Below are 14,830 nucleotides of genomic sequence, written 5' to 3' on the forward strand. Positions count from 1 at the left end.
GATATGATGGTCGTTTGATAATCTGATTCTAATTTCGATTCGTTCATCTGCGTAACTTGGAATAATGTAAGATACACCGTATAATGCACGCTGATCTGATACACGTACCATAGAACAAGAATTATTTATCGGTAGATACACGTTGCTTTCATGTTTGAGATTATTATTTATTTCCATACGTCCTTTCTGCGTGTGCAGTATCTTTGAATTATCGAAAAGAAGAATCGAATGAAATAAAATGTCAAGTCCAGTTGGCAAACATTTAAACCTCAAATGTAAGTTGTTAAGAAACACGTGGAGACAGGAAGATTGCTGTTAAACATGGAAACAAACGCCAAAATCAAAATGAAAAAATGTTGGTCGAGACTTATTCTTCGAGTTATAGAAGTATTAAATAATTTAAATAATTTCCCAAAACGATAGTTTCGTTAGAGGATTACAATTAAGCGTACGATGTCCATTGGATGGTACAAAACGAAAAATTAAGGGAGGTTTAAAGTCGGACTAGATTACCACGACTCGATTGTCGGGGTCAAGAGTCATCGAAGCCATACAAGGGACTACGCTCGTGCCTTCCACTTCCCTCTCCGTCCTTTTTCCCTTCGCCAGCCGGTGGATGAGATATTGAAGAACGGTAGCCATTTTGTATCATTGACCGGGCAACGAGCGACGACAGGACAATAGTCGCCACTTGTCCACCGCTTTTTTGCTAGAAACCAAATTCCAGCCCGCCTGTGGCGATCCGTTGTTCGCCTCTGTAGCTCTGGATGAAAAGCACCGGTCGATCTGATCTACGTTCGACCGTGGATCATACCTTTAGCGCCAAATCATACCGAACGCGTATGCGATCACTACCGTCCGGGAACAATCGAAATGCAATAAAATTCGCCTTTGTGGAACCCTTTGTAGCCGTTTTTTCGTGGTAAAAGGATTAAAAAAACGATTGAGATACTTCGATAGAATTAGGGTATATTTCGTAAGCGAGTATTACAGTAGAGTTAGGAGGCAAATTAGTGACAATAAATTTGGTAACGCAGTATGTTGGAAGAACGTAGAATTTCAGAATTCACAACGGTATGGTAAATAACTTTACCAGAATTTTACGATTTTTTGTTTGAAGAAGCGAATCTGTTGCACCGAGAGGGAAATTTAAATATTTTCTACATTTACGATTCGGATTGTTTTATTACTTAAGACACAATGTTTCTTCCTAAACTTCGTAACAATATAAATGTCTATTTGCATAGACCCGAGTGAATAATCTCCAAATTTTAATACTTAATCGATACCAATATTTTTAGTCAAACTAGGACGTGACTGATTATGAAAATCTTTCTAAAATAGTATTTGTACATATCCAAGCTGACGGATGAAACAATTTGCTATTTCACTTATATATCAATACCGTGTAATTAAACCTCAGAATATACATATATTACCAATTACCAAATTTTCACAAAAGAAAATATTCTCACATACTTGAGTTGAAATACGAAATAATTTACTGTTTAATATGAATCAGTATCTTCCAATCAAATCAGAACATTACTAATTATCGAATCTTTTGTTTCTAGGTGTCCGCGGGTCAGCATATGCAGCTAACAGGCGACCTGAAGCCAGGCGTATCAGTGGCGGCGCAACAGGGCATGTATTTCAACCAGCAACAGAACCAAAGTCAGTCAGGACCGGCCGGGCAAACGGACACGTATTGTTCGGTTTCTCAGTCTCAAACGATCAACTTCACGCAGCAAAGTCTGAGACAGAGAGCTGCGGCTGCAGCCGCGGGTGGCGTTTCCCAACCCGCTGGGGCTGCAGCTGCACGCAATCATCCCCAGCAAGTGACCCCGAATCAAGTGGATCAACATCAACACGCGAAGATTCTTCAGCAGCAGCAGCTGATGCGCGCTCAGCAGGTACGTGTCTTATTCCATAATCGATCGAAAGTTTTCTAGAATGTCTTGTCGTGTACCCGAGCCACGAGGGTGTGAGCCAGGGGACTGGTTTATGGTTTAATTACCTAATGGTACCGCGAGCGATGTTTATCTATGGTAATAGAAATGGTGTTTCGCGAGTAAAGGGGGGAGGAAACTTGATTCGTGATGGGTTTGGTTTAATCTGCGGTTGATCGGGGGAATTTTAATTTCGATAAAGGAATAGGGGTGTTGTTCTTGGAATAAGGTTGGTTGGAGGTTGCGAGGAACGTCGCGGTATTTTATACTCTCATCGCGATTGTAAATAATCGTGATTATGCGAAGGAAAATTTGTAAGATTGTAATTAGTTATTAAATTTTGATCGAGGAGATAACAGAGGGGTTCGCCGGAAAATTAGATTTTGTAATAATTAATTCAACGGATAAAATGATAGTAGAGATTACGATAGCTATCGTAGCGAGGGGAAATAGCCTTTACAAAACATTTAACATTTAAAAATATTAGGAATCTTGAGAGAAGTGAAATTTTTTTCAAATTCTGCGAATAGAATAGAAAGAAAGAAATTGAGGATTCGCGGAGTCGTCGCGACGCGCGTTATTCGAAACATTAAGTTAGTATCCGGCGATGGCGAGCAACAGGTATCGCGGCTCCTTTGCAACTTCTCGGTTCCATCGCGTTGAAAGAAACGACGCAAATAGGACAAGCGTCTTGGAAGCCACGGAACAATGAATGGAAACTTTTTCTGTAACCGGGAAATCTGAGTTCGCGTGCACTTCCTGGAGAGAACGTAATGTCTGGTGTTATCGCGACTAAACAAGATCTTGCCTTTTTTACGATGTTTACGAATGCGGTTTGCCATGCTTGAAAGAGTTTGATCGAGTGAAATTATTGCGGTTTGTTATTCATCATTTTTTGTTCCTATTATTTATGTATTTTCGTTGCTAAATTAAATGTTTATTTTACTATGTGCTATTATTCATATGCAATTGACTGTGACTTCGTGTTACGATTTATTTTGTGAATATACGAAATTTTTTAAATTCTTACAATTCTTACGTTGTAAAAAATCTAACAGCATGGAAAATATTGTCTGACAAATGCAAATTAATTTAAATAAAGAGAATAACGTGTGAATGATAATTCTTTTGATAAAAGTCCATCATTTCAATACTTTGTTGTTGCTCCAATATGGTTGCCTTCGTTGTTAGACTTCTTATGTATCAGACACAACGATATTTACAACTTCAGGAAATATTCCAAGATGAACTTTAATTTGTTTTTTCGTATGTTTCATATTGTATCATTCTCTACAGTTTTAATTGTCAATTACGAGGATAAAAATTAATATAAAGAATCACAAAAACGAAGTTGTTATATCCAGTGTTTGAATCTTAATAAAATTATATTATCCAGTTTAAGTACTTCTTTCTGTCGTCTAACAAATAATAAAAAAAACAAGCACTAACAAACACTGTGACGACAATAAACACGGTGAATTGCTAATATACGATATACATGAAAAAGTGACCGTCGTGAAGATATTACGACGTTACGTATGCAAATTTGTTCTTCTCTGCTTTTCATTCCATAAACAGCACTTATACATATCGGCGTGTGTATTCAGCTCATTAGAGTTTTAAATTGCAGGTGAACGCGTTAGTTTTACATCTTTACGAATTACGTCGCATTAAAGCCATTTAGAACTTGTAGAGTTTATCGGTCTATATTGTTCTTTGTACCGACGCGAACAAAAGAGGAAAAGGAAAACAGAAAAAGACGAGACGAAAGACGTGCGTCTGTATCGAGCCTGTTGTTCTAGTTACTCGAGGTATAATGTAACGCCGGCAACTTTGCAATCAGACAACATTTGCATGCAGTCATTTACATCTTGTCCGGCACCGTGTTCTTCATCTTTTATGCATTTCCAATTTGCATCGGAAGAAACTGTGTCCACGAGCTCAATTACTGTCACTGAATCGTCTTCTTCCACGAATTATCCCCTCGAACACTTGCTCCTTCGCTCGGCTATTGAAAAATTGCTAAAACATTGAATATCAAATTACACGTCGAGTCATCGAAATCACATTTGCATAAATTCGCCCCATCACCTGCCGATCTAATTCTATAACACGAACGTTATTCGATATTCCTTCAACAGGAACGTTCATAAAATGTGTGCCTAATACGTCGATTACTATCGTGGTCATCGATGAACCACGTTTTACTAGACCTGTTAGAACGATCAAAATATGATAAATTTCGACAAAGACATAAATAACATTGTCGAAAGAAAGTGCCCAAATACAACACAATACTTTGCAAAGATTAAATATCATGGTATAGTATATCTCAATCTACTGCGGTTCTCAGAACAAAATACATAAAAATGGCAGTTAACGTATCAAATGTTTAAAAAACATATCTAATGTGTGATTTATTTATCAAAGTATATTAATAATTCTGTTTATTCCAAACCTATCGAGAATAGATCTAGAAGAACGTAAATATCAAGAAATAACGAATCACGATAATTTATCAACATCCTTTCAAGAAAAACCTACTGGAAGAAAATCGAAAGCTGTTCGATGAGCAAAGTAAAATTATTAACGATTTATAAATCGTAACGGGTTCTCTGCGGCGCGGTCACGTTCCCGCTCGCGGACACGCTGCACGATTTATTAACGAATGACTCAGTTGTAATACCAAGCATTACTTTAACGATGTTAGAGTATCGAAGGCAACTCTCTGATCGTGCTCCAATTACTAATTGTAGGTCTCACGCAATTGGTTAGTCATTCTTCATCAGTGCGGATCTTTCTTTTCTTCTTTCTCTATATTTGCTTCGATCACGTTTTCTTCCTTTTTCTTTTTTTGTTTCTCGTACGTTCGTTATAATGGAATAAAACAAACGCAGGCTGTACAGGTTGAAGAGTTAAACACCAGATCGTTTGATAATTGCTTGTTCTTGATGTTAGGTAGAATCGCTTGGAATCGTGTTACAAAATGAAGGAAGATTTTTCAAGATTGCATGGGTCGAGCTCTGGGTCACTTTCTATGTAATTGAGCTACCGTGAAGTGCAATCGCGTCCCTAATTGCCGTGAGAACGTTGGCGAAGTTTCCTCGATTTTCGAAGAATAACGAAGATTTGTTGATTCTTCGGCGAAATGATCGATCTGTAATATGCGGTTCTCTTAAATCAGATTTTTTAACGATTGATAATCGATTATATCGATTGGTATGATATGGTATCGACGAATATCTTTTCTTCTCTTTCTTTAGGAATTGGGATTAATTTAGATATTGTATCGATTTTAAATTATATTATTATAATTATTTTCTCTATTTTTAAACTATGTTTGTTTTTATTTTCTTGAATAGTCTCCTTTATATCAAAATTACTTACGTCGCCAAAATTACAAATATTAAAGCAGATTGTTAAACTAACAATTTTAAGTGATCCAGTCAAGAGTTAATCTGTAGAGAACCTTTCATTTCCTTCTTCTCAACTACGAATCAGTGGAAGAACGCGCGTGAAATTGCTACATGCTGATTTTAAGAGTGCTTCCTCCGTTCACCAGAAGCTCGTTGTGAGAGCAACAGGGCGGTGCTCGCTTAATCGTTGGTTGTTGCACGTTCAACAACGGAAAAAATACTTATGTTTGCTGGCGAGAGTGCTCCGATTTTACACGTTCAAATTTTTATACGTAGATAGAAAGTTTGGAACAGTGCATCAATCACGTGATAACTATGTTATTTAAAATTTATCTGCATGTTCTAAAAAATGTAACAAAACAGGGCAAGTTAAGAAGTTTAATCGCAGTTAAATAAAAGATTCTCTTAATATAAGCTCATGATTGGTTCCAAGTCTTACATTTAGTGTACAGATATCTTGTGAAATTGAGAAAATAAAAATTTCGTTCCATAATATTATACCCATATGAATATTACCAAAAAATAAAAATTCACAGGTGGAAAACAAAAAATTGTGCTAAATATTTTACCTGCGTAATAAAAGTAGTATTAAAGTAGAACAAACAATTCTGTAACTCACTGTATGTCAGAAAAAATACAGAAGGGTGTAGAAAAGCGTAGAAGATTTAGGAAGAAAGATGCAGAGAAAATGGTGAAGAAACATGGTGAATGCGTATCTCGTTTGGTAATGAGGAAAACATGCGACTACTGTTTCTGGTTGCCTTTCCGTCTTCATTGTCGTCATCGTATACGCGGACTTTCGTCGACGGCCGCGTAACACCAGGAAGTGGAAATGCAATCCAAGGGGTCTTGTGCAACGACACCGATGCTCGGAACTTCCGTGCTCACCAGTTCGACGACAATGCGACTCCTAACGAGTCATCGATGCGTACCGTGAGCTGAGTTGCAATTATTCCCCGTGGAATCCGTCGGTTGGCTTTCTAACTCGTACCTTATCGCTGTTCAAGACTCGTCAGTCGAACCTTATATCGTGTTCTTCATCCGCGATTCCGTTTTAGTATCGTGCATTTATGACGTTACCGCAGCAGGTAGCAGGTGTTTTTAGCAGAACTTCAAGTTCGAATGAAAAGATATATTACAATGTTTTTTTATTGGGCAAGAGTGGTATTTGAGTAGAATTTTTGACGTTTGTGAATGTCTGTTGCTTATGGTTTTCCACATAATTAATGAATAATCTTTTATATACAGATTTAGTTATACACAAATAGTAGTTCAATAGTACAGTTGTCCGTTGTTTCTTTTGTTTTATAAGGAAATAATAAACGCACAATGTTTTTTGTTTTATATTTCTTTATTGAATTATGCACGAACGTAATAATAGAAATATAACGAAACGGATCATACCTAATTCAATAAAATAATATAAAACAGAGATTCTTGTTCATCTATTATCAGCTTACGAAACGAAAGAAACTTTTCGGACAACCTAATACAACAGTAGTGTTATACGCACTGGACTTCGAATCGCGAAGTCAAAGTATCCGAGGCACGTAATTTCATGTAATTGAAATCCATTATTTACTTGTTCTTTCAGGTGATGCAACAACAGCACATGGCCGGAGGAATGGGTGGCGTGAGACCACCGCCTCCCGAATACAAAGCGGCGGCACAGGCCCAAATGATGCACGCCAGTATCGGCATGGGTCAGCAGCCTAGGTTTCCCAATACCGGGCCTATGCGTAGGGTTACACAACAACCTATGCCACCTTCAGGTGAGTACATCGTACTGTCCACGACTAATGAATGTATGACTCTTCGTTTGGCTAATTAGAATTCCTTCATACATATATGTATGTCTGTTTCGTTTATACCGATTAAGTTAATTATTAAGGATAATCGTGTACTTCTCCACTCTGCATAGTTTAATTATGTAATTAATGAAATGAAAAAGATAAATTTAGTATTAGTCGTTTCTTAATCTTTCAAAGCTCTACAGTTAAAATGTCTTACTGTCTAATTTTGCTTATTTTTATATTATTTGGTATATAATTTACTTATTTGTTGGATCAGGGATTTAATTCTAAATACGAGTACACTTTAAAGAAATAAACAGGGGAGAAGATGAAAGAAAAAGTAACACATACATTTTCAAGCACGTCGATCTTGTATACTCGTGTAGGAAAACGAGGGAGCAAATATGTGTACGTTTGTAAAAGTGGAAATCAACCACGTCGGCACGATCCAATCCTCTGTTTCGCTTTTTACGCTGACAGTGGCGACGGTTACGTCACTTTCATATACACTGGTCGGAGTTGGAAGGCACTTAGGGTAATGAGAAGCTGGGTGCTGCTATCGATTCCTCCGTCTTTCGTCGAAACGACGCGTTCAACCACTGTACGGCAGTTTTGATTTCCCTGTTCTTCTATTCTCGAATCTTTGTGATTTATTATCTCTGCTACATTATTTACGAACATTACGGAATAACAAAAATTACAAAATTATAGGAACTATAGAAATATACAAACTATACCGTGTAATAAAAATTGTAGAACTACGAGAGTCTGAAAACATGGATAAAAGAACTGTACTCGAGGAAAAGATTACAACCATCAGACGTTTCTTCGAAACCTAGTTAAAGATGCATTTCTCCATTTCGTTCACTCTTGTCCGCTATCCTTACAAAACAATATTTAAAATTCGAGTCTTAAATGAGAAGTTCAGAAGAAGAAGAATATACGTGATAAAATTTGTAATTCAACGAAATTGTAGCTAAACTTGTTTGTATATTTCTAAACATTAAAACACATCGCTACACGTACTCAAGAAGATTTGTATGTTCTCTATATGGATATTATGTCAATACACTTATACTACTTTTTCCATTAAGTTTCTCAAACAATCCTACCATAATTCAGACAAGGTAATCACCTTGTCTCGTTTGACAGGACTATGCACAGTTTTTGTACTAAAAGTTAAATAAAACGTAATAGATGTATTTCTCTCGGAAATATTTTTTGGGAAGCGGTCTTGATTATTGGACTATTCCGATTACATAGAGCTACGTAAATCGAAGTGAGCAGACGTAAAGACGTAAAGAGTAAACTGTGAATAATAGAGAAAAAATATTTGACCGGACGCCAAGCATTCATTTGAATAATGTTTATACACTTTTTAACCATCGCGATCAGTTAAATAAGTATTCGAGGGAAATGAGCCCGATCTCTTGCTGAATCCGCTCGAGGCTAGAAAGAACGAACGAGAACGAGATGTAGGTGTAGGAGCAGGAGAGGGTGGATTGGTGGTGGAAAGGGGGTCGTAAATATTCTTATACATCGTAGCTCGTACGAGGCTCCTCTATCGATCTGCTCGGAGCTACTTTCATAAGATTCTATCCAAACGAAAATCCACAGAGCATTAAGGTTCTACGTTTCCTTCGTAATACGTATCTTCTTTACGTATCTGGCTAGCCAGAATGAAGAAACGCTTCCCCGCGATCGATCACCATCCTCTGCGATTCAATCGTCTGTTTCGGTCGTCGTAAATCTTACCTAAGATATTTTCGTATATAATTTGTAACAAGAAAATCCTTCTTCTGGTTTGATAAGAGATTTCCTGTTTGATACGACGAAGATTTTCTACGACTTAATTGTATAGAAAATATATCATTGGTGGCAAATGTGCTGGAAGTTTTGAAAGATGAAGCTTTAAAAATATCCTTCCTTTTTCTAGTAGAGTTTCTTTTTGTTTGTCTGCCTTGTTGTCAATTTTAAAAAAACGGTCAGACCTAATTTACATATATTTATTCAATAATAAATTTACAACTAAGCAACAATGGCATAATTCTTAATGGCAAGGTTTAAATTATTTTAAGAGGCATAATATGTATCATTATAAAGAAAAAGGTAAATGAAAGCCATATATAATCTCTTTGAAAGCGACGATTTACTAATAGAATAAATTCTTAACGTCTGAAATTTCATCTTCCCTATCAACATGAAAGAAAATGCATCTAAACCTTAAAGAAGAATCCTTAATATATTCTTAGCCGTATTTTTATACAATCTTTTACAAAGCTCCATAAAAGCCCTGAAAAATGGCAATGTTCACTAACAATCACCTATCCGTTTGTCTTTGTTTTGTCGTAGGTCCGATGATGAGGCCGCAAATTGCGCAGCAGCAACAGCAGGCGTTGCACGCTGCTGGTGGCAACATGTACATGGGCGGTGGCGGTATGGCCGCCATCGGCGGAATGCATCAGATGCATCAGCGTCTTGGATATCCTAGGACTAACAATCAACGGCCGCCTAACGTTAGCGTGGGTCCGCCTGATGGCCTTGGAAATAGTATCGCGGGCCGTGGCGCCCAGCAGGAGTGGCGACACGTTCTCATGCAGCAGCAAGGCTTTCAGGCACAGGCTTTGCGATCGCAATTTAACCAACAAGGTCACCAAGGTAAGCGTCTCCCTGGGACATCCATTATCATGCTTGTAATCCTGCGCGCAGTAGGCGATTCGTACGAGCAATCGCCGTTTCCAACGATATCGAATTAACAAATAACTTTTCTGTTCGGTTAACCGGTTACAACTATAACTCTGAAAACTATCTTCGGTTTTAAGAATTAATTTCTTTGCAAAAAATAGAATATTAAGAGATATTATAAATATTAAGAATTGATGTTATATACGTTTCTAATTAAATCTTATATTATAATGTGGAGTAGTAGAATGTGAGTCACATTTCATGGGATTTTATAATCCTATATTTTTGCTAGAGACAGAAATGTGGAATTTGAAAATTGGAAATTATTCTTTTACTCGTAATGCAGATAGCAAGATAATGATAGATTTAGTATTAGTGTCTATCAATTAATCCATTGTAACAAAAAGATATTTTGTACAATTCTTATATTCGTAGTTCTATATTTTACAATGAAAAGATTAAGCTGTATGATTGCAGTAACGTACATTTGTCACGTTAGTTCATGATCCACTTCATATTGTAACACGAAGAGTCAAACCATTAAGGCTACATCTTCATACGTGATAAATGATGAATTAAATCATTGCGTTTCTGTAGACAGTAAACACCAGTTATCACAACGAAATGTAAATCGTGTTAAACCGTTTCACTTATCCTCATTTTCCAGGTGGATTCGGTATGGGTGGCACAGGTGGAATGCAGATGAACGCCGCACAGATGCAACAGCATCAACAGTTGATCCGCTCACAAAGTGGAGGTATCGCTGGCTCCGGTATGGCCAACAGCACTCAGATGCAGCAGTTACTGTCGCAGCAACACCAGCAGCAAACATTAGCCATGCAGCAGAGTAATAATCAAATGTCACTGCAGATGCAAATGTCGCAGTCCTCATCAGTCAACTCTGTCAGCACTACCGGAACCGGTGAGTCTTGGACGATGGCCATTCCTGATTCCAAACCGCGGAGAATATTGATCGAACGAGATCTTGCGTTAAATAAGAAAAATGATTCCGACTTGATTAATCGTCCGATAAATGGTCGATTCTGATCAATTTTCGTTACCTGTTAATTTTATGATTGATTCAATGAAACTTATGATTTATTCAAGTGGATTTCTTTCGATTACGCGTGTTTACCGTGAGAGATTACAGTTTCGTATGATATATTAAATAGAATAGTAATAAATAATAGTCATGTGATGATTTGTTCGCCATTAAAACGTATAACGAAATAATTAATCGTGTTAACGATGTTTTCGACAGTTAAGTTTATATTTTTGCATTTATTTTTGTTATATTAGTATGATAAATCGGATTTCTGTTGGAAGAGTAATAGGATATTGAAACGTGTTTTACGATTGTTATATGCGTATTTATGTTCTTCATGTTATTATTTCTTAATGAAGTATCCATTGTAATTGATCAAAAGCAGTCAATAAAGTTCAAGTTGTCCCTTTTTACATACAAGATTATCTTAAGGAATTGTTGTATCACAAAAGCAAAACCAAAGATATATTGATTATTTCTAAAAATTAATAATAGTATCATAACACGCGCAACGATGCTATTAAAATTGATTTATACAGGAAACAGCTAAAATTACATTTTTTCGTGCTTAATACGAAAGTATGCAAATACTTTAACTCGCTCTATCTTCGACCATATTACTACAGTATCAAATCATTTGTGCTAATCCTCATTAGTGTATTCATCCTTCTTATACATTATCATAAAATCATTTGCTCGTCATCAATCACGTTCGAACGATTCCCTTGCAGGTTCTCCCCTGCACCCGCATCAACAGTACGGTGCTGGTAGTCCAGGAGTGCGCAGCCTGTCTCAACAGCAACAGCAACATGCGCAACCGCCGGCCACCACTACGGACCCTTCCGTAGCCGCAGCGGACTTTAGCCTCGAATTTCTGGAGAACCTTCCGACTGGAGACACGTCGAACTTCAGCGCTCAGGAACTGCTGAATTCCCTCGACTCTACGGCGGGCTTCAACCTCGATATTCTGTAAGACCACGCCTATCGCGGTCTATTCGGAAAATCGGATTTTAATTCACTGAAAGACCGGTTTAAAACGCAAAGAAAAGTGAAAATGTGAATAAGTACGATGATACGTACACGCGCTAGGATCGATCACCCCCTGAAAAAACGCTTACGTCCATAAGTAGATTCGCTTTGACTGCACACGCAGCATTCTTCGTCGCGTGCTGCGCTGATAATTCGTTTAACAGTTCCTTCGAGATCGATGAATAACGGCGAGACGTAATCGTCGCGTCAAGAGAAAATTAGTTGGTAAAAGTTAACAGGTTTACTGGGTTCGTGGAACGTGATCGTATTATTTGTTAGTCTTGATGGTAATATGGCAAATATGTAGCGGTGAATGGACTGTGAACGGAGTCGAAAGTAAACGAAACGAGTGAAAGGGGACGAGGAGACATAAGATTATTGATTTCCGTGTTGTGACGACCACTCGTCGAACCGCGACGATCACGGTTATCTGTAACGCTCGTCCTTCAATGATCAGATATGTTCATCGATTAATCTAATTTGAAAACGCGCGGTCGGGGTGTTTGATCCGGTCGAACCAGAAGTAAATGACGGTCGGTATCGCGACACGTGTATATGATAGATCTATACGTATAGTAAGTTTCCTCAGGTCGTTCGATGTTCGGCTTGCGGACGATAGAGGGTGCGCGAGTTGAAAAATTCGTTCGTCAGAGGGCATCCGGTTCGACGTCTCGCGTGCATGGAAACCGGTCTTAGTGCATTTTCGGCAGCTATCCTTCGGCTGGCGACTATTCTTCTAGGCAATCACCTTTTAGTAAAATTTAATTTCTTAAACGATAAACGATCAAAGAAGCAGCAGAAACAAGAGAGTAAGAAAAAGAGAGGTAAATAGATCGAAATAGAACCAGCGGACGGTCGACAGCGTGGGAAATCAAGAGGCACGCGTAAAAATTCGTCCCGTCGTTCATTGCTCCGCAAACATTTTATATTACATATACACATATAATAATATATATATATATATATATATATATATATATATATATATAGTGACGTTTAATCGCCATGTAAGTGGCATGTTCGAATCCTTTTTCTTTCGCTGCTCCCCATGTTCTCAAGTTTTCACAGTGACGGTCGCACCGGAGTGAGGATCGATCGATCTTTCTCTCTCGAGTGCACGCGTCGACGACACTGCGCGGTGACTTCGACGCGCACTCCACAAAACGACCAACGGTAGAATTCTCTCTCTTGATTTTTCACGCGATGATCCACGATCGAGAATCGTCAGCAGACAGGCGAATAAAAGAAAATATCGTCCTAATAATAGTCGGTTCACGATCGATCGTGTCGTCGTTTTTGTTACAATGACGTTCCATTTATCCTTTCGGTCGACGATCGTGCTAAAGAACATTGAATCGTCGATTTTCTTGAACGAGTCGACATTCGACCGTCGCTGAACTTCGATTTACAGCTAATTGCGTTATTACGATAATGACAATTGCTAGAGTTAATAGCGTATTTAAACGATGCCGCGAACGATCGCGTATTCTACAATTAACAGAAAGTCAATTATGAGATATATTATTCGATTCCCGATGAGTTACATCGTGGCCTGCGACGACGGGCCAGTGTTTCGGCCCGATCGATCGGTCCACGTCTCGCAGGGTTCGCGTCGCGTTTGATGATGAGGAGAGAAAGAGACGGAGCGAGTAAGAGTGGGAGAGAATGAAGAAACCCTTCCTAAGAACGCAGTGTTAGTGTTGCTACGGGATAAAATACAATCTTGACTGTACATAAAAATACACGATTACATAAACACACACACGTACACATACACGTACACATACGAGTTAGAAGAAAATTCAGGACGACAAGTTCGCAAACTTTAGCCGATTAAAATTTAAGAGCCCTACGATATAGGTGAATATTATACATATATATATATAAATAAATAAATATATATATATAATGATAATAGTAATCGATGATAACGCACGATTCAAGAGCGAATGGCGAGAAATAGTGATACGGATGAAAATAGAAAGAGATAGAATATTTGAGAATATGGGAAAAAAGAATATAATTGGCGCGAAAAAGTGAAACGAATGAATCGGTGAGAGAGAATGAGACAACGCGTGATTGTGTATGTGTGTTTCGCGCGGCGATAAAGCACATTTCCTCGATCCGAGCGTATTTATTGAGTTTTAGTTCCATAGAATGTGCTCTGTCGCCGAATTCGACAGGTTGCACATGAAATAATTACGGTCAGCTGCGAACATCGTTCTTGGTACGATGAACCGAATGCTCTTCTCGCGGATATTTCGGTTCTTTTCAGCTCTTTCCAAATACCAAGAATCGTTGTAACAGGATAGCATTAGTACTTATCGTTTGATCCATTTTCAGTCAGAATTCATGCGAAACGTTCGATTGATACGGTGATTTATGAAATGTATCGAGCTACAGTTCATCGTCACCAGATGGCGGGTTCGCGACTAATCTTCCAAATAGTAAATACATTCCATAGATAATGAAAATGGAGTTAGAGATTCACGGTTCGTCTAATCAAAACTATCGTTTCTAAAAAAAAGAGAGAGAGAGAGAAAGAGAGGTCGAAATAGATGAAAAAACGAAGTTTACGAGGAAACCATCGAGATAAGATAGACGCACTAGAATTCAAGAACACCGAGTGAATATACGGGACACCCGGTAGAAAGTAAAAAAGAAAGACAGCAGAGAAACGAGAGTGCAGGAAAGTAACGAAAAGTAAAATAATCCTCTACCGTTCGCCGAAAAGCGTGCACGAATACTTTCCGATTGGAGTTTCGCTCGTCACTCGCAGTTATATTCAGCGCTCGGATGGAGATCGCGTCTCCGATTTCGAGTATGTTCGTGTCATGCGAAAATTAGCAAAAGGAAGACAGTACGCGCGCAACGCGGTTCTTTTTTTTTTTTAACGTAAAATAAATAAATAAA

The 14,830-nt window shown here is 38.1% G+C and overlaps 1 protein-coding gene across 3 annotated transcripts in view; it reads left to right on the forward strand.

Annotated features, from left to right (window-relative positions):
* LOC132914899 (neurogenic protein mastermind-like) overlaps positions 1-14,830 on the forward strand; it is a 244,996-nt gene extending 230,166 nt beyond the window's left edge. For all 3 annotated transcript variants that reach the window (XM_060974407.1, XM_060974415.1, XM_060974423.1), the window contains 5 exons: positions 1,575-1,913; positions 6,960-7,137; positions 9,511-9,816; positions 10,511-10,765; positions 11,620-14,830. In XM_060974407.1, coding sequence (XP_060830390.1) covers positions 1,575-1,913; positions 6,960-7,137; positions 9,511-9,816; positions 10,511-10,765; positions 11,620-11,861 — 1,320 coding nt within the window. In that variant the 3' untranslated portion in view covers positions 11,862-14,830. The remainder of the gene's footprint in view (positions 1-1,574; positions 1,914-6,959; positions 7,138-9,510; positions 9,817-10,510; positions 10,766-11,619) is intronic.

The sequence above is a fragment of the Bombus pascuorum genome, chromosome 1 (genome assembly GCF_905332965.1).
Source record: "Bombus pascuorum chromosome 1, iyBomPasc1.1, whole genome shotgun sequence".
NCBI classification, from domain to species: domain Eukaryota; kingdom Metazoa; phylum Arthropoda; class Insecta; order Hymenoptera; family Apidae; genus Bombus; species Bombus pascuorum.